Source organism: Chiloscyllium plagiosum, chromosome 20 (assembly GCF_004010195.1).
Source record: "Chiloscyllium plagiosum isolate BGI_BamShark_2017 chromosome 20, ASM401019v2, whole genome shotgun sequence".
Classification (NCBI taxonomy): Eukaryota; Metazoa; Chordata; class Chondrichthyes; order Orectolobiformes; family Hemiscylliidae; genus Chiloscyllium; species Chiloscyllium plagiosum.
In genome coordinates this window covers 3,985,033-4,012,427 of record NC_057729.1, presented here as the reverse complement: position 1 = coordinate 4,012,427, position 27,395 = coordinate 3,985,033, and the positions used below count along the sequence as shown (strand labels likewise).

At 41.9% G+C, this 27,395-nt stretch overlaps 1 protein-coding gene across 2 annotated transcripts in view; it reads right to left on the bottom strand.

Annotated features, from left to right (window-relative positions):
* Positions 1-1,877: 1,877 nt before the first annotated feature.
* The window catches only part of LOC122559993 (bactericidal permeability-increasing protein-like), a 59,929-nt gene continuing 34,411 nt past the window's right edge, over positions 1,878-27,395 (bottom strand). For both annotated transcript variants that reach the window (XM_043710129.1, XM_043710130.1), the window contains exons 7-17: positions 25,194-25,257; positions 25,009-25,069; positions 23,883-23,974; positions 22,758-22,934; positions 20,806-20,865; positions 20,488-20,655; positions 20,328-20,395; positions 13,715-13,757; positions 10,495-10,558; positions 6,581-6,657; positions 1,878-2,705 (exon numbers count right to left, since the gene is read on the bottom strand). In XM_043710129.1, the coding sequence (XP_043566064.1) occupies positions 2,664-2,705; positions 6,581-6,657; positions 10,495-10,558; positions 13,715-13,757; positions 20,328-20,395; positions 20,488-20,655; positions 20,806-20,865; positions 22,758-22,934; positions 23,883-23,974; positions 25,009-25,069; positions 25,194-25,257 (916 nt within the window). In that variant the 3' untranslated portion in view covers positions 1,878-2,663. The remainder of the gene's footprint in view (positions 2,706-6,580; positions 6,658-10,494; positions 10,559-13,714; positions 13,758-20,327; positions 20,396-20,487; positions 20,656-20,805; positions 20,866-22,757; positions 22,935-23,882; positions 23,975-25,008; positions 25,070-25,193; positions 25,258-27,395) is intronic.

The window sequence follows — 27,395 nt, the reverse complement described above, 5'->3', positions numbered from 1 at the left end:
GAGAGAGCGAATGTGGAGAAGCAATAGCTATTGCTGGGAAGAGTGGGGTGAATTTTTTTTGAGTTGACAACTAGTGAAAGTTCTTGTAAAAGTTGATTTTCTGTTTGAAAGGAAGAGGGCAGGACTGACGAGGTTTCAGAAATTTAAGAAGCAAGGAATCACTGGGGTGGGCCTTTCTGTTGAAAGTTGATACAGAATATCAGACTGAATGGAAAGATTTTCAAATGACACTGGGAACTTTGACGTGGTAGGGCAATGTGAAGCGAGCCTGCCTGAAAATTTGGATAAATTTGGCATTTGATCTTGTATTGCATACCATAAAGCAAAAATGATCACATTGGCATAATTAGATTGTATTAATTAGCTTATACAAAAGTACATGTTCCTTCTTTAATTGTAATAGTTGCCAGTTAACTAAGATTTATCTATGTTGTTTTCAGTACATTTGTCATAGTAACAGTCTTAACGTGAAATTATTTCCTCAGGCACTTCCTCAGCAATCATCAGCTCACTGGCACGCAGTTTGGGGTCAATCAGAATCACTTGGCACCTGATCTCATTACAGCCTTGGTCTTAGTATCAGCAAAACAGTTGTGAGGTGACAGTGCAAATTGACGTATTAAGTTTTTTTCAAATGAGGACCTGTATCTGGTAGGGGGAAAATACCGCTTCTTAGAAAACATAGGCGCATCAAGGAACGCAGGGTCAGAGAAATCTGCTGGTCACCTACAATTGCCTACCTCGTTAAGAGAGGAATTGCACAGATTTGTTTTAACCCAGTTTTCCCTTCCAGCAAATCACATTGGTCACAGCTGTATGGAATGGGTTGAGTTGACCAGGGGACCTTTGTGTCTTTGAAATTGTTTAGATGTTTTAATCATCGTTAAGTTTTGCCAAGATCCAAGTCAATGCTGAAATAATTGGTGATATACCATTACCTAGACTGATCACAGTTTGTCAATGTATATCTGACAAATGTTGACTGTTGTGCAGGGTTTTAAAGATAAATGGAGGATGAAAGAGCTTTAGAAGTGGCTAAGCTTGTTGAAGGCAATTGAAGACTGGTGGCTCAGTGTTTAGCACTGCAGCCTAACAGTGCCAGTTTGATTCCAGCCTTGGTTGACTATGTGGAATTTGCGAATTCTTCCTATATCTTAGTGGCTTTCCTCCAGATGCTCTGGTTTCCTCCACAGTCCAGAGGTATGCAGGTTAGGTGGATTGGCTGTGCTAAATTGACAGCAGTGTCCAGCGATGTGCAGGCTAGGTAGATCAGTATTAGGAAATGCAGAGTTACAGGAAAAGGGTGGGGGGCGGGGAGGTGGTGGATGCTCTTCGGTGGATGGTATGGGTCGAATGGCCTGCTTCCACCACTGTATGGATTCCATGAGTAATACACACCTACTGTTATATCAGTAACATTAAGGGAGATAATGTTCCTTTTGTCTCAGAACAATTGCTGCAAATGTTTATTATGTTGGACAGAATAGCTCACCTTAAATTGCAGATGTAAAATACTTTCATGCAGTGTGCATTTGCTCTGTCACAATTCTTTTTTGTATCACTTTCCATTTTTAAATTTGTTCTCAAGATACGAACATCACTGACAAACCTGCGTTTATTATCCAGCTGTTGTTGCATTGAGAAGTTAGTGATGGGGGTCACAGCATGACTTGCTGCATTATGACAGTACACCCACAACATTATTAGGTAGGGAGATCCTGAAATATATATCCCACTCAGAATGAAAGAGATTGTGGAGGCGATTTGCCTGCTCCAATGCATCCTTCAAACCTTGCATCCTGCTATACTTTGATTACAAAATCTCTTAAAAGGATAGCATACTTAATTACTAAATAAACGCCATGGGAAACCTATTAGTAAGCAATTAAATCATGCTATGTTTAATACCGTGTGATAAAGTACTCCAACATTTTACTGATGCTTTTCATTAGCAAATTTATGTTTTGAACTTTGGCAGAACAGAATCACAAATATCTTGAGCAATGAACTCCAATGAGTATTCTTATAATAACATAGCCTTCGATAACGTGATAGTTAATAGGTTGTGTTCATTGTATTTTTGTAAATAAGCTTCACAAGAAACAGTAGATGAAAGGTTGAAGGAAATTATGTTCTGCGTGTGTTAAGTTAATTTTTCAAATCTAGTGCTCTTCCAAATGTGTATGGAGAAGGTTTTATAAACTGGCTCACACAGATTCCAATCTATATTTGTTCGAGACTGAATTTCCCCCCTTCACAAACATACTTAGCAAATCAGCCATTTACAAACTTAGAGAGAGAGTAAATGCTGTTTGGAAATAGTTTATTTACCCTGAAAAGTACTGTATCCTACTCCTGCAATGGGACGTAATCTGTTCAAAAGAAGGTGGCTCCCCTGCAACGTCCACATCCCATGAATGTATACAAAATTGTGGCTTTGTTTTATCTCTTACTTCTGATGACAAAACAACAATGACTGGAATTAGTTTTATTATTTTGCTTTTTGTTCCATTGTTTGTGTTGCTTAATGAAAAGCATCAAGTTAGAAATTTAGCAGAAAAGGTGCAAAATGCAGTAAGCAGTTCTCAGTGTAAGAAATGATCGAGTTGTTCCAGGTCTGGTCTTGTTTCCATCATTCTGTGTTTGCAGTAAACAGCGGCTGGCTAAGAACCATAATGGATGTCAGTTGCAATCACCAGAACATCCTGAAAAGAAACAGCAACATGACAACGTTATAAATTATCCTCCTTTCTCTCGGAGTACACCACTACTGCATGCTTTGAAACATGGCTTCGAAGTTTAATTCGAATATCCTAGCTGCATACATTTCCATAGGTTGCCATATACATATTCTGTTTAGCACTGAATGAAAGGGACAGAATCATAACGTCATGCGGTGCCACAGGAGGCCATTTGGTTCATTGTGCATCTTTGAAAGAGCTTTCCACTTAGTCCCATTCCGCTGCTCTTTCCTCGTGTTGTTTTTATCCTTTACAAATAGTTATTCAATTCTCCTTGGAAGTTACCATTCAATCTTCTTCCACTCCATTTTCTAGCATTCCATTTCAGATTGCAACTCGGGATATAAAATAATTTATCTTCATTGCCCCCAGAGCTTCTGTCAATTATCTTAAATCTGTGAACATTAGATACTGTCCATTCTGTCACTGGAAACAGTTTCTCTTTACCTACTCTACCTAATTCACTCATAATTTTGACAAAGTCTAATGAATCTCTGCTTACCCGCCTCTGTTCGAAGGAGAACAATCACAACTTCTCTAACCCCTGCACACAACTCAAGTGTCTTGTTCCTGGTACTGTTACAGTAAATTCCCTCTTAGAGAAATTTAAATTGTGTTTAAAGTAAGGCATTAGCATAGGAGAAACAGAACTGAGTCAGGCTTCAAAAGTGACTGCAGTTAAAGAAAAACAACACCGAGTTCATGTGGTTTCCACACTCAGATCTCCGAGTGCACAGGCAATTTGAGGAATACTCTAAATTGGGAAAAGCATTGGAAGGTCACCCTTTTTTTTTTAAAATTCACTCATGAAACATTGGAGTCACTGACTGCACTAGCATTTATAGCCCGTCTCTAGTTGCTTTCAAGAAGATGGTCATGAGTTGCCTTCTTTAATTCATGCACTGTATTTTGATGCCCAATGCCCTTAGGGAGAGAACTCCAGGAGTTTGAGCCAGCAACGATGAAGGAGTGGCGATATACTTCCAAGTCAGGATAGTGAGTGGCTTGGAAGGGAACTTGCAGATTGTGGTGTTCTTATGTATCTGCTATACTTGTCCTTCTCAATGGAAATGGTCATAGGTTTGGAAGGTGCTGTCTAAGGATCTGTGGTGAATTTCTGCAGTGCATCTTGTAGATAGTACAGACTGCTACCATTGAGCATCAGTGGTGGAGGGTGTGGATGTTTGTGGATGTGGTGCCAATCAGGAGGGCTGCTTTGTTCTGGTTGGTGTCTAGCTTTTCAAATATTGATGGAGCTGCACTCATCCAGGCAAGTGGGGAGCATTCCATCACACTCTTGACTTGTGCCTTGTAGATGGAGGACAGGTTTTGGGGAGTTAGAAGATGAGTTACACACTGCAGGATTTCTAGCCTCTTATTGGCTCTTATAGCCACTGAATTTTTTTTGGTGAGTCCAAATGAGTTTCTGGTCAATGGTAACCGCAGAATGTTGATGGTGGGGGATTTAATATCATTGCATATCATGGGCTGGTGATTAGATTGTCTCTTGTTGGTGATGGTCATTGCCTGACATCTGTGTGGCATGAATGTTACTTATCACTTGTCAGCCCAAGCCTCGATATTGTCCAGACCTTGTTTCATTTGAACATAGACTGCTTCAGTATCTGAGGAGTTGCAAATGGTGCTGAATATTGTGCAATTATTGGCGAACATCCTGATCTTACATTGGAGAGAAAGTCATTGATGAAGCAGGTGAAGATGTTGGGCCTATGACACTAACCTGATGAACTCCTGCAGAAATGTCCTGGAGTTGAGATGACTGACCTCCAACATCCACAACCATCTTTCCATGTGCTAAGTATGAGTCCAAACCACAGAGAGAGTTTGCTGCACCGCCCCCCCCCCCTCTGGATTCACATTGATTCCAGTTTTTCTCTATCTCCTTGATACCAAACTCGGTTGAACGCAGGCTTGATGGCAAGGGCTGTCACTCTCACCTCACCTCTGCAATTCAGCTGTTTTATCCATGTTTGGACCAAGGCTGTAATGAGGTCAGGAGCTGAGTGGCCCTGGTGGAACCCAAATTGGGTGTCACTGAGCAGGTTCTGTTTGATAGCACTGTTGATGACACCTTCCATCACTTTACTGATGATGGAGAGGAGACTGATGGGGTGGGAATTGGCTGAGTTGGATTTGTCTTGCTTTTTGTGTACAGGACATACTTGGGCAATTTTTCACATTGTTGGCAGATGCCAGTATTGTAACTATACCGGAAGAGCTTGGCTAGGCGGGTGACAAGTCCTAGAGCACAAGTCTTCAGAACTATTGTCAGAATGTTGTCAGGGCCCATAGCCTCTGCAATATCCAATGTCTCCATCCATTTCTCGATGTCATGTGGAGTGAATCAAATTGTCTGAAAGCTAGTATCTGTAACGCTGGGCACCACTGGAATAAGCTGAAATGGATCATCCACTTGGCACTTCTAGTTGAATATTGCTGGGAATGTTTGAGCCTTATATTTTGTTACTTATGCTATTTAGTATGCAAGTAGTCCTTTTTGTATCTTCAGCCAGCAAATTGGTAAGGATGAGATCAAGTATGTTTTTCCCTTTTGTTTTTCTCTCATCACCTGCCACAGACCCAGTCTAGCAGTAATGTTCTTTAGGACCTTACCAGCTTGAATAGTACTACTGCTGAACCAGTCTTGGTGGTGGACATTGAAATCCAACCAACCCGAGTACATTGTGTGCCCTTGCCACCCTCAGTGCTTCCTCCAAGTGATGTTCAACATGGAGGAGCACTGATTCGTCTGCCGAGAGAGGATGGTATATGATAATCAGCAGGAGGTTTCCTTGCCCACGTTTAACCTGAAGCCTTGAGATTTCACGCGGTCCAGAGTCACTGTTGACAACTCTAAGGGCAACTGCCTCCCAACTATATTTAATCTGCTGCCACCTCTGCTGCATCTGTCCTGCCGATGGGATAGGACATTGCCAGGGATAGTGATAGTGGTGCCTAGGACATTGTCTGTAAGGTATGATTCCGTGATATGTCAGGCTGTTGCAGGGTCAACAAGGCTGTTTCTGCCATGGTCTTTTCTGATGCCTTGTTCAATGCTAGGTGGTCCCGCCGGTTTCATTTCGTTGTTCAGGCTTTGTAGCAATTGATACAACCGAGGGGCTTGAGAGGCCACCTCAGAGGCCAGACAGGAGTTAACCACATTTCTGTGGGTCTGGAGTCACATGTAGTCCAGACCAGCTGAGGATGGCAGATTATCTTCTCTGGAGGACATTAGTGACTCAGGTGGCATTTTCTGATGGTTACAGTCATCAGTAGATTCTTAATTCCAGATTTTTTAAAATAGAATTCCAGTTCCACCGTCTGCCACGGCAGCATTCAAACCTGGGTCCCCAAGATATCAGTTGAGTTTCTGGATTACCAATAATACCACTAGGACATCACCTTCCCCCATCCACTAGTCTGAATGTCTGACCTGTTTTGCAGATGGGAATTGCTTTGATGTTGAACCATTTAAACAGACCACAAATACTCCAGGATGGAGTGATTATCAGCCCAACTCATTTAAAATTCTGTCACCTTTATTGCTATTTAATTTGATTTTGCCTAGTTTATACCAATATCTGGCTGCAAATAAGACAGTGGCTACACACCAGAATGTTATATGCTTATGAAAAAAGTTAGCCATAGACAGCATCCCAAGATGAGACAAGAAAGAAAAACCACATGACTCTCTCTCATTTGTTTCTTTCAGAGATAAGTCTCCTTGTGGGTTCCTCCTGTTAGATACATTATTTAACTTTAGTATGTCAAATGTTATGACTGCCACTTTGAAGATCTTGTGTCCTGCAGTTACTCACCTGGTTCACCTTAATAAGTGGATTTACGAAGCTTAAGTGATCCACATTGGGTAGTGGAAATCCAGTGGCCAATCTTTCTGTAAAGAAACACATAACAATTTTGTACATCATTCACAGAATTAAGTGTATCTGAGAAAAAGACACTTTTCCAATGCTTGTGATCTTGTACACATCAGGACAATTTGCAAAAAATATCAAAGTAAAGGAAAAACAACATTTGTACTGCATGAGAGGAGAGTGCAGATTGGCTAGGAATTGGACTCTGATTGGTTAAGATATCGCTATAGCGATTGCAACAGTTAATGATGATTGACACGCAACTGTCAAGCTTTGTTTATATGTTAAATCAGGCAGCTCGACCCTGATTGGTCAAGGTAATGCCCTGAGAAATGAATCCGAGAATGGCTGTTACCAATTTTGTTGAGTTGAGACAGGTTCAATGTTTGTACAAATTATTTTTGTCTACAAAAACAAGGCTGAGTTTTAATATGTGGAGCTAATAGTTATGCAAGTGTTTCACAATGTGAGCCCTGACATCCTTTCTTTACAGGGCTAAAGTGAGGACTGCAGATGTTGGAAACCAGAGTTTAGATCAGAGTGGTGCTGGAAAAGCACAGCAGGTCAGGCAGCATCCAAGGAGCAGGAAAATCGACGTTTCGGGCAAAAGCCCTTCATCAGGCATAGAGCTCCACTCTGATCCTTTCTTTACAGACCACTTGCCAACCAAGTTTCCTGTCATACAGTGTAAATGTTGTTTTCCCTTTAGTATTTTTTGTGAAGGGTCCTGATGAGTGCAAGGTGAAAAGCTTTGACAAAATGTGTCTTTTTTCAGCTTTCACATTAATCCCATCCAGTCACATTCCTACACTCATTCAACATTCCACTACACCCGGGTACTGATTTATTATGCTACAAGGGTGAAAGATACAAACAAAAACTTTGGGGTAAAGGAAATTGAGAATATAAGCTTGGTTAAAACTGGAAAGTTATCGTTATTAATAAAAAACAAGGAAGTAAATATTATATGAACTTATATCCCACGTACACTGCAGGCAGGGGCCTTGTACAAAAGGTATATAATCTATGCATCAGTATCACTCTGCAAGCCACATGGAGAAATTGTTTGGGTGAAGATTTAGCATTGAGGCGAAAGTGTGATTATTTTAAACTGGTAGGAACCAGAAGATATAACATTTATGGACTTGGTTCCCAGTCCAGAACCTGAGCAAAATAAGTAAAGATGGAATGATGCCTTGACAAAACAGTTAGCTTTTGATTAAGCTCATTTAGCTGTGTGTATGAGATTCCATGGCACTATTTTAAGAAATGCAGGAAGTTTGACTGATATTGTTCACTCAGCGTGAATTGGTCACTTAAGTTTGAAGTTCAATTCGGCAAATTGACAATGGTATTCGCCTATGTAACAACAGTAACTTTACTTCAAAAGTAATTCATTGGTTGTGAAGCACTTTGAAATGTAATGAGGATGTAACAAGTCAGAAGTCGCATGACACCAGGTTATAGTCCAAGTTTATTTGAAATCACAAGCTTTTACCTGATAAAGGAACAGCACTCTGAAAACTTGTAATTTCAAGTAAATTTGTTGGACTATAACCTGGTGTCATGTGACTTCCAACTTTGTCCACCGCAGTCCAATATAGGCACCTTCACATCTCGAAGATGTAAGTCCTCATGTTTTTGATTTATCCCTTTAATGGGATGTGGGCTTCAATGGCAAGGACAGAACTTGTTGCCACTTCTAATTACCCTTGATTTGAGTTTGCTTGGCCATTTGTGAGAGCACTTAAGAGTCAATCATATGGATCTGGAGTCACATATAGGCCAGATGAGGTAAAGACGGTAGATTTGCTTCATCCACATTAATGAATCAGATGCTTTTCCTTGGCCCAACAATCAATGATAGTTTCATTGTTGCCATTACTGAAATTACTTTCTTCAGGCTGGAATCGAACCCAAGTCCCTGGCGCTGTGAGGCAGCAGTGCTAACCACTGAGCCACCGTGCCGCCGCATGGTGAATGGATATAGCAATTTTCTATTAGAGATCTTCTACAGCACAATTTTCTAGCAGTTTTCCAAAGTGGGACTTTCTCTAGCATGAGATTGCAGAGGAACATAACTGTCACGTTATAGCAGAACATCCTGTAATCAATAAAGAAACTGAAACGCTTTGCGGACTATTGTGACCAAATCTGTACATTGGGTGATTGATTGATTGCATGTCTACTTTCACCTTCCTGATCTTTGACCCCATTCTAATCAGCGAAGTGTAAGATTACATCAGCACAGTATAGAATTGATGTGCTGTCTGATCTTGTATGTTTCTCACTTCAAATGTTAAACTAAAATCATTCCCAAAGTAAGTCATCAAAATCTACGACACAATCTATAACAAAACTTTGCAAGATACAGTCTCTGAAACGGAACACTGATCTCTGCAATGAAGCCAGTCGAATAATGTGTACCTCTCTAGATTTGGATACAGAACTGGCTTGAAGATAGAAAACTGAGGGTGGTGGTGGAGGGTTGTTTTTCAGACTGGAGGCCTGTGACCAGTGGAGTGCCACAAGGATCGGTGCTGGGTCCACTACTTTTTTATTTATACAAATGATTTGGATGTAAGCATAAGAGGTATAGTTAATAAGTTTGCAGATGACATCAAAATTGGAGATGTAGTGGACAGCAAAGAAGGTTACCTCAGATTTCAACAAGATCTTGATCAGATGGGCCAATGGGCTGAGAAGTGGCAGATGGAGTTTAATTTAGATAAATGTGAGGTGCTGCAGTTTGGGAAAGCAAATCTGAGCAGGACTTATACACTTAATGGTAAGGTCCTAGGGAGTGTTGCTGAACAAAGAGACCTTGGAGTGCAGGTTCATAGCTCCTTGAAAGTGGAGTCGCAGGTAGATAGGATAGTGAAGAAGGAATTAGGTATGCTTTCCTTTATTGGTCAGAGTATTGAGTATAGGAGTTGGGAGGTCATTTTGCGGCTGTACAGGACATTGGTTAGGCCACTGTTGGAATATTGTCTCCTTCCTGTCGCAAGGATGTTGTGAAACTTGAAAGGGTTCAGAAAAGACTTACAAGGATGTTGCCAGGGTTGGAGGATTTGAGCAAGAGGGAGAGGTTGGCTAGGCTGGGGCCGTTTTCCCCGGAGCGTCGGAGGCTGAGGGGTGACCTTATAGAGGTTTATAAAATCATGAGCGGCATGGATAGGATGAATAGACAAAGTCTTTTCCATGGGGTCGGGGAGTCCAGAACTAGAGGGCATAGGTTTAGGGTGAGAGGGGAAAGATATAAAAGAGACCTAAGGAGCAACTTTTTTACTCAGAGGGTGGTACGTGTATGAAATGAGCTGCCAGAGGAAGTGGTGGAGGCTGGTACAATTGCAATACTTAAAAGGCATTTGGATGGGTATATGAGTAGGATGGGTTTGGAGGGATTGGGCCAGGTGCTGGCATTGGGTTGGGATATCTGGTCGGCATGGACGGGCTGCACTGAAGGGTCTGTTTCCATGCTATACATCTCTATGACTCTGTGTCAGCCTATGAGTTTAATCCTATGGAGACATTGAATTCTAATTAACGACGCGCTTCGTACTGTCTACTTTCACCTACGATTTTTGTATTCATTCATGGGTTGAGGGCATTACTGGCTAGGCAGCATTTATTGTCCATCTCTAATTGCCCAGAGGCAGTTAAGAGTCAACTAATGGACAATAATGAACTGAATGGGTTTTCCCAGCAATCGACAATAGATTCATGATTATCATTAGACTCGTAATTCCACCGTCTGCCGAGGCAGGTCTGGAAGTAAGGTCCCAAGAACATTGTCTGGGTCTCTGGTTTAACAGTTCACCACGAATACCTATAAGCCATCTCTGCCTCAAACTTACCATTGATTTTCGGTAACACCACTGCCTTTACTGCAAAGTTCAATAGACCCTGTAGAATAGTCACCTACAATAAGAAAGGACAGATAATAAATTTAAACATTATTAGATTGGTTATATTAACAGTTTTCTCTCTTTCAAATAGCTTGTAGAATATTGTAGTGTGAAATTCATGACTAAATACAGAAGCACATGCTACAAGTAGAGAGCAGAGAGCCAGCATGAAGTTGGGTGAATAAGGTGCAAGACTTATGGAGTTGCCTGTTTACATGGCCTCAGCCAGTTCAATTGATTGAAATAAAGGCAACACACATTCCAAATAAAAACAAACATTTTTGAAAAGAAACTCAGTTCCATTGAAGATGCTATGCTAAAACCCATGAATAAAACAACTTTGTGTTACGTGTATGGAGAGGAACTTTGACATGGCTCTGTATCTAAGGTTCCTGAAATGTCAGATACTTATTTTCATGAGTAGGGTTCTAGGATTTCTGTGGTTTGATCTGATTAAAAAAAAAATTAAGGCCACAGATTTAGATAGAATCAATTAAATTCTGTTTACATGGCATGCAACTTAAATTGTAAACTACTGTTTTCAGATCGAGTCCTTGATTCATCAATTCTTGCTTGAAACTATTATTAACTGTGCGAGAATGAATGCCAACACACGTCTTTTCCACCTCCACCAAATTCGGCAGTGTTTGACACCTCAAGTCACTGTAATCAAATCTTCTTAAGATGTATGTGAATTATCTCCACAACCATGGATTGGGGTTAAGTGTTGATTTCACAGGTTTGTGCACTAGTGAATGTCACTAACAACTATAGCTGTGGTAGAGAGAGTCTACTTCATCCCAAATCTTGACCAGATTTTGGCTTTGTTTGGAATTGAGTGGTGAGGAGTGACACTGACATTTAACAGTGAGGAGTTCAGTAAAATCACAAACTGTGTGTTTCACTCATCAAAAACCGCACCCCAATGACCTAAAGCCAATAGAGAGGTTTGGAGATTTATGTGTACCTTGAAAAAGAACTGATATCTACAGTTACAGCTGAGAGCAAGTCCCGGAAGAAACAGCATTATTGCTTTCTTTACAGAGTAATCCCTCACTAACTTACTAGAAAACCTACAGCTACATTCATCTGTGTAAGTGCAGGCCCAGGCACAAAGACAGAAGTCACACACCCTGGTGCTATTCCTGACCATGACTTGAACAAAGTTGCTCCAACCCGACTCGACTACAGCAGTCCCCCGAAGACCTTAGTAGTTGGGTTCTGATGTATGCCCTTGTCCCCGGCCCTCCCCTTCATGAGATATCCTGTGCAGTTTGTGATCAACATGCTTATAAACATGATTGAGACCAGAGGGATTGCATGCGAGTAAAGACAGAAGAGAACAAGAAACTTACAGCCACACCACTCAATCAGGAAATAAAATGTGTGGGAAAAGTGATGCTGATGTTTGAATGGACACAACTTTCTTATGACATCCAATCATTTAGCATTACAAAAAAAATCATTTTGCCTTATGGGAGATTCTAAGTCCAAAGGTATTATCTCAGAGAAAGGAGATTTAAAACAGAGACGAGGTGGAATTACTCCTCTGAGTGAGAAGAGAATCTCTAGAATTCTTTACCATGGAGGGCTGTAGAGGCTGGGTCATTAGTATATGCAATGCTGAGATAGACAGAATAAATAACTGAGTATATTAGTGAATTGATACAGAAGTTAAAATATGGAAGAATTTGAATGGTTAAGACATTGTTCAGCTTACTGTTTAGAATTTGGACACGAATGATTGAAACATTCAATGTCTCATTTATTAATCCTACTGGACCATCAGGCTGCTCTGTCATCAGAGAGAGACAATTTGTGGTGGTTTCTCCTGAGGGTCACTACACCCCAGGTGAAGGGAGAGGTTAAGGAGGAAAGGGCTTTATGGTAACCTCTGCCAGTGTGGGAATCTGCATTGTTAACTCGTCATCCAGCCAACTGAACTAATCAATCCCCTGCTCATTTACTAAGAAGGGGAGAGATTTATTTTGTACTCTTTTCAAATCACAGTTGTTAAGTTAAAGCTGCCATAAAGAATAACACCAGTAGATGGAGCTGTAAGAAAAAGCAGCAAAAAGCATGGAATTAATTTTTCTTAAAAGCAGACTTTAGATCATAAGACAATATGAAAGAGGAGTAGAATTAGGCTATTTGGCCCATTGAGTCTGCTCCACCATTCCATTATGGCTGACATGTTTCTCAACCCCATTCTCCTGCCTTCTTCCCATAACCTTTGACCCCCTTACTAATCAAGAACCTATCTATCTCTGTCTTAAATACACTCAATGACTTGGTCTCTACAGCCCTCAGCGGCAACGAGTTCCACAGATTAACTACCGTCTGGCTGAAGAAATTCCTCATCTCAGTTCTAAATGATCGTCCCTTCACCCGGAGGCCGTGCCCTGAGTCCTAGTCTCTCCTGATAGTGGAAACATCTTCTCCACATCCACCCTATCCAGGCTTCTCAGTATCCTGTAAGTTTCAATCAGATTCCCCCTCATCCTTCTAAACTCCATCGAGTGCAGATTCAGAGTCTTCCACCATTCCTCATATGACAAGCCCTACATCCCTGGGATCTTTCTTGTGAACCTCCTCTGGACCCACTCCAATGCCAGCACATCCTTCCTTGGATACGGGGCCCAAGACTACTCACAAGGTTCCAAAAGCATCTGACCAGAGCCTTATACAGCTTCAGCAGTACATCCTTGCTCTTGTACTTGAGCCATTTCAAAATGAATGCTAACATTGCATTCACCTTATTATCTTCTGGTTTATAAGCAGCTGTTTCTACGTAGCTGCCAAGAACCCCATGCTCAGCTGAAATCTTCATCGATCCCTACTCATTTTCAAGTAGCAAAACATTAGAGTGAGCAATTCAGTTCTAATCAGATGAATGACAGAAGCTGCTACGTTGAACAGTGGCAATACTTGAGTTTGTGACACCAGCACTATCAGACTTCAGTCTCAGTGCATTTATAGTCACAGGCATCACCACATACAAGTGAAATTAGAGGGTTGTTATGGCACAGTCTGCCTACCTCTGAACCAAGGAGGCCAGTGTTCGAGTCCCAACTACTTTGTAGGCGTGCAACACCATCTTTGAACAGATTATTTAGAAAATACCTTCAAATGAAATTTAGTTTAAGACCTTTTAATAAGTTACACTTACCTTAAAAGGACCAACATCAGAATGTTTAAGCGATAGGAGCAGCCTATACATAAGAAACATAAAAGAATGGGATTCTGAGTCACAAAGGATTGTATCGGTAAGTGTAGTTTAAAGGAATATCGATTTAATCAATACTTTATAATTCTTCTTTGATGAAGCATCCATTGTGCAGTGGTGAAACGTACCATGTTCCCACCTCAGATTTAACCTGTGCTGGGCTAGTTACTGGTGAGATTTTTAAAGGATTGGCCTGTAAGGAAACTAAAGAAATTTCTATCTATTTTATTCAGGTTTCCAAACAAATTGATTTAAAATGACAGCTGCCTCTCTTTAACACTATTAAACATGGAACTGTGTCTTGTTCAGAGAATAATTAGGTTTTCTTTTCCATGGCTGTAAAAATTTGTTTGGAATAGTAACATATGCAGATTTATAAATAGCAGAAAAGAACATTCTCTGGATGCAGGACAGTTAGAGAAAATCATCACGGCGACTAAAGCTTATCTGGGCCTATACCTTGATTAGCTTCAATTCATCCACAGTGGCCCACATCCTTGCTCAGACATCAGGCAACATTTGCTGCCGGATGTTCGCCACTAGCTGGTGATCTCGTGGGAGTCCCTTTTGATGCTTCAGCTGGGAACCATCTGATGGAATTAATGGCCTTTCACTGCCCAGTATTGGCTGGTCCCTGGGATTTAAGATCCCAGGCAGAGAACCCCACTCCACCCAAAATAACTGCCAGCCAGTTTTGAGGCCTCCATTACCTGTCAGTGGCCAGTGCTGTCCACCCGACAGACACTTAAAAACGCTGTGGGACCCAAGCCACAGTTGAGAGAGGCCAAGATGGGATTTCTGGATGAGGGTGGTGAAGGGAGTGGGTCATTGGCTGGGGGTGAGGGGATCAGAAGGAAGGCTGGGGTTACGATGGGGGGATAGGTCCTCGAATTCTCACCTAACATGTTGGGATTCCCTAATTTTAGACACAGTGAATGGGAGACCACTCCCACTCTGAAGCTTGAGCTCCCAACCGGGTGATTCCCAGGTTGTCACTGGGTGAAGTACCAGCAGTGGCAGTGGGAGATGCCAGGGGGCAGGGTGACAGCAGGCACACAGACACACGAGATGGCTGCTGAGCCATCAGTTGGCCACTTGGCACACAAGATGGCTGCCGGACCACAATATGGAAAGAGACAAAGCAAATACAGACACTGGCCGGGGCCACCAGTATGCCAGCACAACACACACACAACCTAGTTGATTAAGGTGGGTGGGGGAGAGAATACACATGAGTAGCGTATACTGCCCGCTGAAGCGTCTGAGTCCGGCCAACACCTTTGATAGAAATGCTAACGGCTTGATACAGACTCAATACAAAATGCTAATAGCCAAGGCTGCAGTGATCATCCTTCTCAGGAAGAGTGATTAACGCCCATTACTACACAATGGACTTTCGCCCAGACATTGAAACTGACAAAGGCTGCGTTGGAACTGACAATGACTGCACTGAAACTATCAACGATTCTGCAATGTTTACAATAAACAAACCATGTTACAGAGACAATAACCTCATCACTGACCTATTATTATAAATGTATAAAAGTATCTTGACATGGGCTCCAGGTTGAGAGAAGACTTGCAGCTGACCTCTGTTTTGTTCATGTCTTTCTCTCCCAAAGCTCCGGTACAATAAACTGTGTCATTGAACCCCGACTCTGACTCCGAGGCTGGTGATTTTCCCCACAACAAGTCCCTTAAGTGGGCATTTACTGTCCCCTAGGTACGGGCTATCAGTAGTAGCAGTGTATCAGTGGCATCACCACGCATCTTCCTGCCTGATTGAACTTTCTCCCATCTCCAAACCCACTTTGGAGGTTTGTGGGCATTACATCTCCCTGGATTGGACCATAGCAACTGGGCCCCCTTGGGAGATGATCTGTCTCTGTCAGTCTTCCAATGGATAGGCCAGTTTGGTTTCTGGTCTGTGGTAACCCCTAGAATGCCTTTTAAATCTTTCCCAAACCACCTTAAACCTATGCCCTCTAGTTCTGGACTCTGCCACCCTCAGAAAAAGACTTTAGGTATTCACATTATCCAAGATCCTCAGGATTATATAAACCTTTATAAGGTCATCCCTTAGCCTCAGAAACTCCAGGAAAAATGGCCCCAGCCTATTCAGCCTCTCCCCTTAGCTCAAACCCTCCAACCCTGGCAACATCCCTGTAAATCTTTTATGAACCTTTTCAAGCTTAACATCATCTTCCCTGTAACAGGAAGACCAGAACTGAATGTAATATTCCAAAAGTGGCCTCACCAATGCAACAGTGCAACATGACATCCTAACTCATATACTCAATGTTATGATAAATAAAGGCAAGCATACCAAATTCCTTCTCACCAACCTGTCTACCTGCAATTCCACTTGTAAAGAACTATGCACCTCCATCTGTAAGTCATCTTGTTTCACAACACTCCACCAGAGCCTTACCATTAAGTCATAAAGGTCTACCCTGGTTTGCCTTACCAAAACGCATTCATCTAAATTAAACTCCATCTGCCACTCCTCAGCCCATCTGATCAAGGTCCCATTGTACTCTCAGATAACCTTCTTCACTATCCACACCATGGTGGCACAGTGGTTAGCACTGCTGCCTCACAGTGCCAGAGACCCGGGTTCAATTCCTGCCTCAGGCATCTATCTGTGTGGAGTTTGCACATTCTCTCTGTGTCTGCGTGGGTTTCCTCTGGGTGCTCTGGTTTCCTCCAACAGTCCAAAGATGTGCAGGTTAGGTGAATTGGCCATGCTAAATTGCCTGTAGTGTTAGGTGAAGGGGTAAATGTAGGGGAATGGGTCTGGGTGGGTTGCTCTTTGGAGGGTCGGTGTGGACTTGTTGGGCCGAAGGGCCTGTTTCCATACTGTAAGTAATCTAATCTAATTTATTTTAGTCCCTATATAAGAGTGGAATATGGCAACCATAGAAATTAACATTCCATATGAAGGGACATTGTAGTTACTTTCCAAAATAGGATGTAGCAATGGCATAGGTATTAAAATTCCTCTTGCTTTAATTCTCTATTTTTATTCTGGATCCCAATTTGCTTACTTTGTCCTTTCTATTTGATGTATTCTTCCTATTTGATGTATTCTTCCTATTTTTCTTCTGTTACACAATAAATATTAATTTTGTTTAATTTCAATAGTAAATATTTCAGTTCAATCTCTTCTCAGTTCCCCTCTGCTTGTTCTGCTTCTGGAAAATGCTTCTTCATAAGATCTAAGGCTTTTTTACTTTGTACTGTGTTTGCTGAAATTCCCTACACTCTTTCCAATTCAAGTGTTTGGTCTTGAGCAATACAATCTCTCAATCATTGATTAGATCCCCTCTCGTGTGGAACAGGCCCTTTGGTCCAACAAGTCCACACCGACCCTCCGAAGAGCAACCCACCCAGACCCATTCCCCTGTACCTAATACTACAGGCAATTTAGCACGGCCAATCCACCTAATCTGTACATCTTTGTTCTGTGGGAGGAAACCGGAGGAAATCAACGCAGATACAGGGAGAATATGCAAACTCCACACAGACAGTTGCCTGAGGCGGGAATTGAACCCGGATCACTGAGGCAGCAGTGCTAACCACTGAGCCACTGTGCCGCCCCACTGTTGATTTCAGTTTTCAGTTCTGAGTCTATCTCCTACCCAGTCTAACTTGCATCACCGGTTTCCAATTAAGGCATTTTTGGGCATTTACCTTCTCTGTTGACCATCCTTACATGTGAACATTTAATTGTAAATAGGTAAAGGAAAGAGGGCACATGACATTTTGCAGCAATTACAAACTTATAATGAAGTAACTCTGTGAAGGGCAGTATCCTGTCAGCAAGTCCCTTTTTTTCACACGTGCAAAGTGATTGACACTGATCCAGCTTCCTCAGAGCCAGCTCTCAGTGAACAAAACCTCTGACATTCCTGTTTATATCTGTCAGCCAGGGCTCCCTGACTGGACCAGATTAACAGCTCCAGTCAGGGAACTTATGTTCTACGATGTCCATCCGGCTGACCTTATTATAATCACAACATATACCTCCTTTTTAAAATATCAAAAAGAATTTATCTTCAACATAAAACCAACACTTGAAACACAATTGCTTATTTCTTAAGCCTCTGGTTGGCCTTACACAATTCTACTTCAGCTGATACCTGTAGTACTGGTGTAAGTTCTGTAGCCAATATCCCAGAAGAGTTCTGACAATGAAGCATTCTGTACCAATATATCTGATGTGGTTTTCTTCAGCCTCACGGAAAGGCTTACCCGAACTCCCACACAAATGGCTGCCGGGGCCCTGGACAGTGCGAGTTCCATCACCCACACACATCTCTTCCCCTTGTTCCCAGATTCACAATAAAGTTCTCCTTGCCCTTCATCTTTCAACCCACCATCCTCCAATTTCAAGAGATCATCATTATTTTAATATGAGTAAAGGAAAGCGATCCAATACAATGAAACGAAACACTGGAAAATTGGGCACCAGGCCTTTTGCTGGTGCAGTGGTAGTGGCCCTGTCCCTTGACCTGGAGACCTGTGTTTCGAGACCACCTGCTCCAGAGGTGTGTCATAACATCTCTGAACAGGTTGATTAGAAAAACAGGTTAAGTTTGAAAAAACAGGAAGGTTGGGAACCCTGCCTCAAGGTCACCAGGCCCTTCATGATGTTTCTGGGTTGGGTGTCTTTCTCTCCTTCTCCCCCTCGGTGTTGTGCCTCTTTTTTTTTGTTGGTGGCCGTCCCACCACGAGTTTACATCATCAGAGGAGCAGGTGATGTGGCCATCATGCAGCTGCCTCTTTCCATGCTGCTGTGAGCCCATGGGGGCCTGGCGAGTTTTCCTTTTCTGGTTATTTCTCACCGGTATCCTCTCCCCTGTGGGAATCAGTTTAGCTCAGTTGGCTGAATTGTTGGTTTGCAGAGCAGAGTGATGCCAACAGCGTGGGTTCAATTCCCATCACTGGTTTGAGGTTACCATCAAGGACTCACCTTCTCAACCTCTTCCCTCGTCTGAGGTCTGGTGGCCCTCAGGTTAAATCCCCACCAGTCGCTTCTCTCTCGAATGAGAGAGCAGCTCCTATGGTCTAGTAAGACTATGATGACACAACAACCTCTCCCCTGCCTCCTTCATTTCTTCCTCCTCCATTGACTCCGTCTGTTCGGGAGGAGGCTGAGCTTGGGTACCTTTTCCTCCTCTCTGGCCTGTCCCTCCTTCTGGGTGCTCCTCACTTCAGTCCCCTTGTTGGAGGGTGGCATCTTACTATCCTTTGGAGATCCAGGGGCTTGTGCTGGCCATCTGAGCACCCTCCGAATGCCTCATACTTGGAATAACTTCATGTGTAAGCTACATTGTGAAAGCTAGAGATTGATTGTCCTTACCCAAGGTCCACATTTCTGTCGGAATCATTGAATAAGAAACATGAGACGGAATCCAGGCAATATATTCTGAGAAAGACAAGACTGAGGTCGATTACCTTTCCTGAACTTATCATGGATCTGTATGCAGAGCCTAGTCCTTCTTGGTCCACGGGACTCAGTACTGGGACCAAGTGCAAAAGCATAATGTGAATTGACAGTGTGTGTGGCAGCTGATTGTCCAAATGCACAGACCATTCATTAGAAAAATAAAGCTGTTACCAATTCTCATTTACTGTCGAAAATAAAAAATGTTGTCACTGAGACACAAACTGTGATTCAAGCCTCACTGCAGATAGTTGAATGAACTGACACCCCATTGTAGTATCGAGAGAATTTCATTGTCAGTTTGAATAAAATGTTAACCTGAGAATATAACTATACCTCCAGCAAGACATATCCAGAACCACTGTTTGAAGTGCCCTGTATCCTATTCACTATCTCATCACCAGAACTTTCCAACAAGCCCCAGGATGTCACTGGGCTGGTGGTGAGAAGGGCTCTACCTGTGACATCCTTCATGTATTGGGGGGGAATGATCGTCAGACATCTCCTTGCCTTTGCACACTGAGACAAACATCGACTGCGCTTGGAGGACCATTGACTCGGTGAACAGAGGCTCTTTGGTCTGCCTGATACTTGTTGGTCTTCCAGAGCAAGGAATCAACCCGACTGAGTGTTGCAGCCTGGCACACTCCAAGGTCCAGGACTATGTGCTGGGGGATGCAGTAAAGCTTGGGGCAGCTGCTGCTAAGGTGCAGTGAGGTAAGACCACCATCTGCGGTCTCTTTGCTAAAGTTAATTGAAGCTCTGTTCAGTTATCAGACCCTCCTGATGTCTCAAATAAATTTAAATATAACCTGGTGCAAGCAAGAACTGTCTTTGGTTTGTTTGTTGGATAGTCAAACTCCAATGTTTGCTTATTTCTTCTTATGCTGCAGTACAGAACCGAACTGCTTCAGAGATTGTGTGTGTATGTAAAATAAAACTTATCCCTCAACCAATATCGTTAGAAGAGGTTATACAATACTGATCCAATTTCTTTATTGTCTATGAATCTTGCTTTAAGTAAATTGGTTTCTGTGGTTCTCATATATTACACCACAAACTGACTCTATGATAATTGGTATATAAATGAAAGTCCTTCTTTCTTACCTGTTGAGTGTCAGGGACCCAATCAGTTTCATCTTAGAGATAGCCACCTGAGCAGACATACTGGCAGACTGTTAACATTTCAAACACAGAATAAGTTTTCTCGCAGCAATTGTCAACATATTAAGAAGCTTCCACAAGGTGGGGTTATAACTGTACTCACAATGTCCAGGACAAACAGTGGTGCGAGAGATGAATTAGGGAGGATTGCAAATGTATTGATAGCACCAGATGCCTGAATGGTAATGTTGTTTGGTGTAACCTTCAGGACAGGCTGTTGGTTGGCATGGAAACTCATTAACATCAACATGTTGGGGTAGAGTTTCTCCACCTAAAAACAGGTACAAGCTATTAGTATTTGATTCTCCTTTCTCTTGAGGACAAGGTACAAAGTGTTATCCTTTGAAAACAGTGCCGAGATGCAGGTGTAGAGATCTACTAATATCAACTTAAACATATTCAATTCTCAATAAGTGCTTACCTGAGGTATAACAGCACCGAAAGTTGATGTGTTTAATCTGATAGGAGATTGTTTTGGAATCTGAGAACAACATAAAGTCCATTAACCAAACATGTTCCAGTATTTTATGTGATTATCTTATCAAACATCTTGTAATGGGGACAATACATTAATATTGCCCCATTAAAACACACTACGGTATTAAATCCCTCTTGGCAAGATGTATAGAAGATGAAACTGAATGTACTGTAAATATATGTTATCTTTCAGATCTTGTAATTCCAATAAGAAATCAAAAGATGTAAGAACATATAAACGCAAGAAAAGGGAGCAATCCAAGCCTCTAAATCCTTTTTTTATACAGCAATCTCACTCTCCTGCACTATCACTGTATCTTTTGATTCCCTTAAACTCCAAAAATTCATCCATCAAATCCTTTACTATGCTCAACAACTGTGCACTCACAATTCTCTGAGGTACACAATTGTGAAGATTCACAACCTTTTGAGAAAAGAAACTGCTGTTAATTTCAATCCTGAATAGCTATTCCTTATCCTGAGGCAATGGCCCCCCAGCACGAGACTTTACAACACAGAGATATATCTTCTCTGCATCTCCACTGTCAATCCCTCTAAACATTTTATTAAGTTCCAGAGAATTTCGCTCCGTCTACTCCATCTCTTCGGACAAAGCAGCCCTCTCGACATAGGAATTTGTTGTACTTCTATGAAGACAAGGATATTCTTCTCAGGTAAGGACATGACAACTAGTCTAGGTGCTGTAGCACCAAAGCCCTCAAGATCCCCTCATTCATTGTGCTACAACCCATTGGAGACCATTTTCCTTTGTGACTGTTCGCCTCACCTGCATGTTAACTTCCTATGATCCGTGTACTGTACGAAGGCATCCAAATCAATTAAAAACATGGATTTATTAGGTTTTCAGTTTTAAAAAGAAATTCAGCTTTTCTATTCTTCTAAACAAAGCAGAAAATTGGACATTTTGAATCTCGGAAAATAGGGATAGCTTGAGAGTGAATGTTAGAATTCCATTGTGATTCATATAATTGAGAAGCCATCCTAAAACCCATCTCTGATACTGTATTCTACCTCATCTTTGACTGAGCAGCCTGTTGTGACAGCAAATGGTGAAATAGTTTGAGACTACTGCTGTTGTCATTTGCTAAATGAAAATCTAGATGAAACATTAAAGGTGTTGAAGATTCAAGGCCTAGGTTTGTATGTTTTATTGATATTTTAAGTTTGCAAAAAAAACCCTCATCTTTCATACATCATTAGATGAGACCCAGTTTTAATATTGAAACTCTCCACTCAAATTGGATCATCTAGACTAAATAGAGGTTAATGGCTGACACCTCAGATTCATCTGATATTTTAGACCTTCAGCAGCAGCAAACAAATGTTCCTCCAATGGTGTAACCTTCCAGAGATTGTAAATATTCCATTCCAAGTAACATCATCCAGTCAGTGAGGAAGCAGAAATTGAATGATAACATGGCTGAGGGGTGACCTTATAGAAGTTTATAAAATCATGAGGAGCATGGATAGAATGTGTAGTGAAGGTCTTTTTCCCCAGGTAGGAGAGTCCAAAACCAGAGGGCATAGGTTTAAGGATGAGAGGGGAAAGATATAAAAGGGACCTGATGGGCAAAATTTTCACACAGAGGGTGGTGCATGTATGGAATGAGCTGGTAGATGATGTGGTGGAGGCTGGTATAATTACAACTGTTAAAAGGCATCTGGATGGGTACATGAATTGGAAGGGCTTGGAGGGATGGTGGTCAAATGGGACTAGATTAATTTAGGATATCTGGTCAGCATGGATGAGTTGTATTGAAGGGTCTTTCTCCATGCTGTACAACTCTATGAGTCTATGGTGTTCTCTAAACAGGACAGCAGTACATCAGGAGCTGCTCTGATTGTGAGCACGTGGAAAGAATAGTTTGTACCTACCATATCATCAGTGATGTTCATGTTCAAGGCACCAGCTCTATAATAGGCAAATCCTGCTGAATTAGCAAAGAAGTCTGATAGTCCCAAATACATCATGTGATCAGTTTGTTCAGAGAGGGGAACTTGTGGGGGTTTGAAGGGAGGTTCTTCATGCTTTGCCACACTGTAAAATTCACCCTGTTAAAATGATTTAATGCATCAAACTTCACATACATAATACATATTTATCATTGTTCACCATTTAGATAATATGCCACTTATTTATTCTTGTTGCTAAACTGGACAAGTTCATACTTTCCTATTAAACTAATGTGTCAACTTTGTAGTCTCTACCTCCTCTACAACTTACTTTCCTACCAATTTTGGTGTTTCCACAATCCATTGTATGTTTACTTAATCAAAAAATTCTAATACATAACTTCCCTTTCACAAAGCCATGTTGGCTCTGCCTGATCAAATCATGATTTTCCAGGTATCTTGCTTTTCTAGTTTCATCCTTCATAACAGATTCTAGCATTTTCTCTATGACAGACTTAAGGCGAGCTGACCTATAGTTTCCTGTTTTCTATAGTTTGGCTTGTCCTAGGATGTCCTAGGCCCAAACAGGGACACGCACGAGAATTCCTAGAAGTATGGCACTCCAACCAGAACTCTATCAACAAAAACATTGATCCCATTTACCACCCCCTGAGAAAAAGAACAGGAAATGACATCACCACAGGAAATAACATCACCAACCCAAGGAAACCTAAACACATAAATAGAAATCGGGCTATACCACAAATACTTCATCCGGAGGCTCACTGTTGATGTTACCTAGTATGGAGTCGAAACGTCTGAAAATGAACCTTCCAGCTCAGCGAATAAATCTCCATCCAGAACCTCAACCTGAGCTACAAATCTTCTCAAAACCTGCTAATACAGTCTCTCTCATATACACACGTACAAATACTTTCACTTACATACACAAACATACATATACTTTCACATACTACAGAAAAACACACATTTACACTCACATATACACATACGTACACTCACAAACATAGAGATATACACATACAAACTTACATACATACACAAACATACAAACACACACACATACACGCACACAACAGTGGTTACCTTAAAATCGAGGTCCATGAATTTGTTAGTGATCGCAATTGGATTAACCAGGGAATATTCAATCACCGCATATTTGTCAACATGGGAGGCAACTTGGGACATAGAGAGAAAGGAACATTGAATATCAGATCAAATTCCACTGAAAGTTTGAAAATTATTGGCTTTGAATAGGTCGCATTACCTGATTCTCATGTTACCATTGTATCTTTTCTAATTACTTTAAGTTTGTGCCTCAAACCTTTCACCACTGTTAATAATTTTCCCTATCTACTCTGTCCAAACCCATGATCTGGAACACCTTGATCATATCTCCCCACAAGCATCACCTTTCCAAGGAAAGCAGTGACAACTTCTCTAATCTATCCACATAACAGAAGTTCCTCCTTCCTAGATTGATTCTATCTAAGGAAATTAGAGTTTTCTACTCAATTGTTTTGTAAATATATGAAATTCTAAACTCTGAAGTCATGGTTTTCCCATCAGTTCTATTATTATCTGAATATATAAGGGAGATTTCAACACTATGACAACTGTCTCATGAAACAATTTTATCCAAGGAGGTTGAGAGGGTGTGTCTGTGTTTGTGCATGCATGTGTGCATCTATGTGTGCCTGTGCTTGTGTGTTGGTGTCTGCGTCTGTTGGGTGTGTGTGTGTGTGTGTCTGAATAAGAGTAAATCATTCTATTGGAAGTTTCTCTCTCTAAAAAAAACACCCTTCAACTGATAGGTAGGTCATTCAATTCTGAACTGAGGCATAGAGACCACAGTGATCTGAGGCTGCGCATTAACTGAACTCATTAACAGTATTACATTTAACAATTCGGAGGAGAAACCAACCAAGGTTCAGAAACACAGAAATGTTACAGTGCAGAATGGAGCCATTTGGCCCATCATGTCTGCACCAGCTCTTTTGTTCTAGATGACTATCCAGTTGTTCCAGCTGGACTGAGTTCAAATTTTTGCTGTTTTAAGTCTGTTTTAGTCTTTCTTTATACACTGACCTAGACTAAGGTGAAAACTTAGCCATTTGGGCATGGTGGTGTAGGACGGCAAACCTGCTACCTGAACATTTCGAAGACTGTGTGGGGGCTGCTGGAAGAGAATGGGAAAAATAAAGCTGCCTACCCTTCATGTTCCTCAGATGCTCCTCCAGCCCATTGATTGCATTGGACACTTTTGGACAAATCTGTGTCAAAAAAAAAAGGAAGTAACAATCACAAGATTCACAGATATGTGGTTTGTAGTGTGAATTTTCTCTCACTGTACACAGATAGACAGCTATGTTATCTGATGGGCAACTGGAATTGTACCTGTTGGATAAGAGAGGAGCGAATGGGGTCCTCCAGGGAACTGGAGAAGAGATTGTACAGCCAGCTGTAAATAAATAATTAAAGAGTTACATCCGGTTAAAGTAAAAGAAAAACTTTGTACTGTGTTTTAAGCATCTTAAACAGTAGGAGGCACTTACAGTAATTCTCAAAAATGCTACCAAACACACATCATTAAGTGAAAATTTACATTAAAAAAATCCACCAAATTGGCTAACAGCCACTCTCTCTAAGTCACCAAGTTTCATTGTTAAATCTAAAGAAACCACAGTGACATTAATGTTAACCCATCAATATCAAATAAACACCAATCTCATTGATGACTACCGGAAACCTTCTCATGTCAGAACTGTTTAAAATGAAAAGTAAGAAACGTACATTTATAAAAGGTGTTCATGACCCCCAGGACATTCCAAAACACTTCATGGTCAATTGAGGAATTCAGGAGAGAGGGTGGCATGGAGCTAATGTCACCACGGTTAGAAAACCAGGCACAGAGCTAAAGCGTTGGCCGCTGTGGGTTCACATTTCATTGGAGCAGCTAGTGCAATTTAAATTCAATTAAGAGCCTGTAGAGATGACAATGAAACTATCCTAATGATGTAAAAGCTCTGCTAGTTCATAAATGTCCTGCCTGCTGTCCTCACCTGCTTTGACCCACATGTGAGTCCAGACCCACTGCAATGTGGCTGGCTCTTAACTGTCCTTCAACTCATCTACATTCAAGTAAGTAGCTCTCCATCACCTTCAGGGCAGCATGATGGCTCAGTGGTTAGCACTACTGCCTCAGCGCCAGGGACCTGGGTACGACTCCACACTTGGGTAACTGTCTGTGTAGAGTTTGCACATTCTCCCAGAGTTTCCTCTGGGTGCTCCGGCTTCATCCCACTGTCCAAAGATGTGCAGGTTCGGTGGATTGGTCGTGTTAAATTACCCATAGTGTCCAAGGATGTGTAGGTTAGGTGGGTTAGCCATGGGAAATATAGGGTTACAGGGATAGGATAAAGGCATGGGTCTGGGTTGGATGCTCTTCGGAGGGTTGGTGCAGATTTGATGGGTCAAATAGCCTACCTCCACATTGAAGGGATTCTAGGTTACAGACCAAGCCAAACTGATGTCCCACAAACTTGAATCAGTCCACGTCCTATCTGGACAGTGTGGCTGAAGATAAAGATTCTGCACCCTGCCTCCCCTCCCAATCCCCAGAGGATAGTCAACTTTAGGTCACCTCACTGGGCACCTCCTCAGTAGTGCCATAAAGTCAGTAGTGGGCACTGCTGGTACTGCATGAGGAGGCCCCAGGGAACCTGGCCTCAAGTAAATTCAAGTATAGGATCAGGGACAGTTGGGAAGCTCCTTGAAGAAGTGGGGCGGGGGGTTCAGGAGTTTGGTTTAGCAGAGCAGGCAGTTGGGAAGGAAGATGAAAGCTTTCTCTGGAAGGTCCCTGACATGCAAAGGGCACTCCCTAAGGACCGTACCCGCTTCCTTTTGGCCATTTTATAAACTTTCTTTCAAAAAAATGAGAATCCCATTCCCACCTGCCTGCTCACACTAACTGTTGATGTGGACAGCATATTATCAGGGTCAATTGAACTTTTAGCAAACTCAATTGCCCCCCTACTTATTTATTTACCATTGGGCTCTGACTTGGGCAAGTTCCCACATCTTGTATAATGGGGTTGAGATTTTGGGTGGTTGAGAAAGTGGTGGCTGGGGGCCCAACCAATATCACGTGCCCACTGGACAGCTGGCAAGGACATGTAATATTCAACGATTTGTTACTGCAATGTAGGAAGCCTGGCTGCCGAGTTGCACACAGCAAGTTCCCATAAACATGCATGAGATGCATTATCAAATTCTTTGTAATATTTTTTAATGAGTCAAGTTGGTTGAGGCATAAAGATGGGTGAGAAAACTGGGAGAGGTCTTCAATGAGTCTGGTAGAGCCACCCAAGAGGGCAAGAATTCCATCAAGAGCCTATTGTAGATCAGATTAGTGCGTCGCGGTGCCCTCCATTAAAGGAAGCTTCATCACTAGCTAGCCTCAACTATTCATTTCAACAAAGGGCAGAGGCCTTCAGGATGGGGGATGGGAGGGAGAGGCGAGGAAGGGGCAGAGGGACAGGGATGAGAGAAAGAAGAGAGAAAGCGGAAAGACGGGAAGGAAGGAAGAGAGAGGTGAGC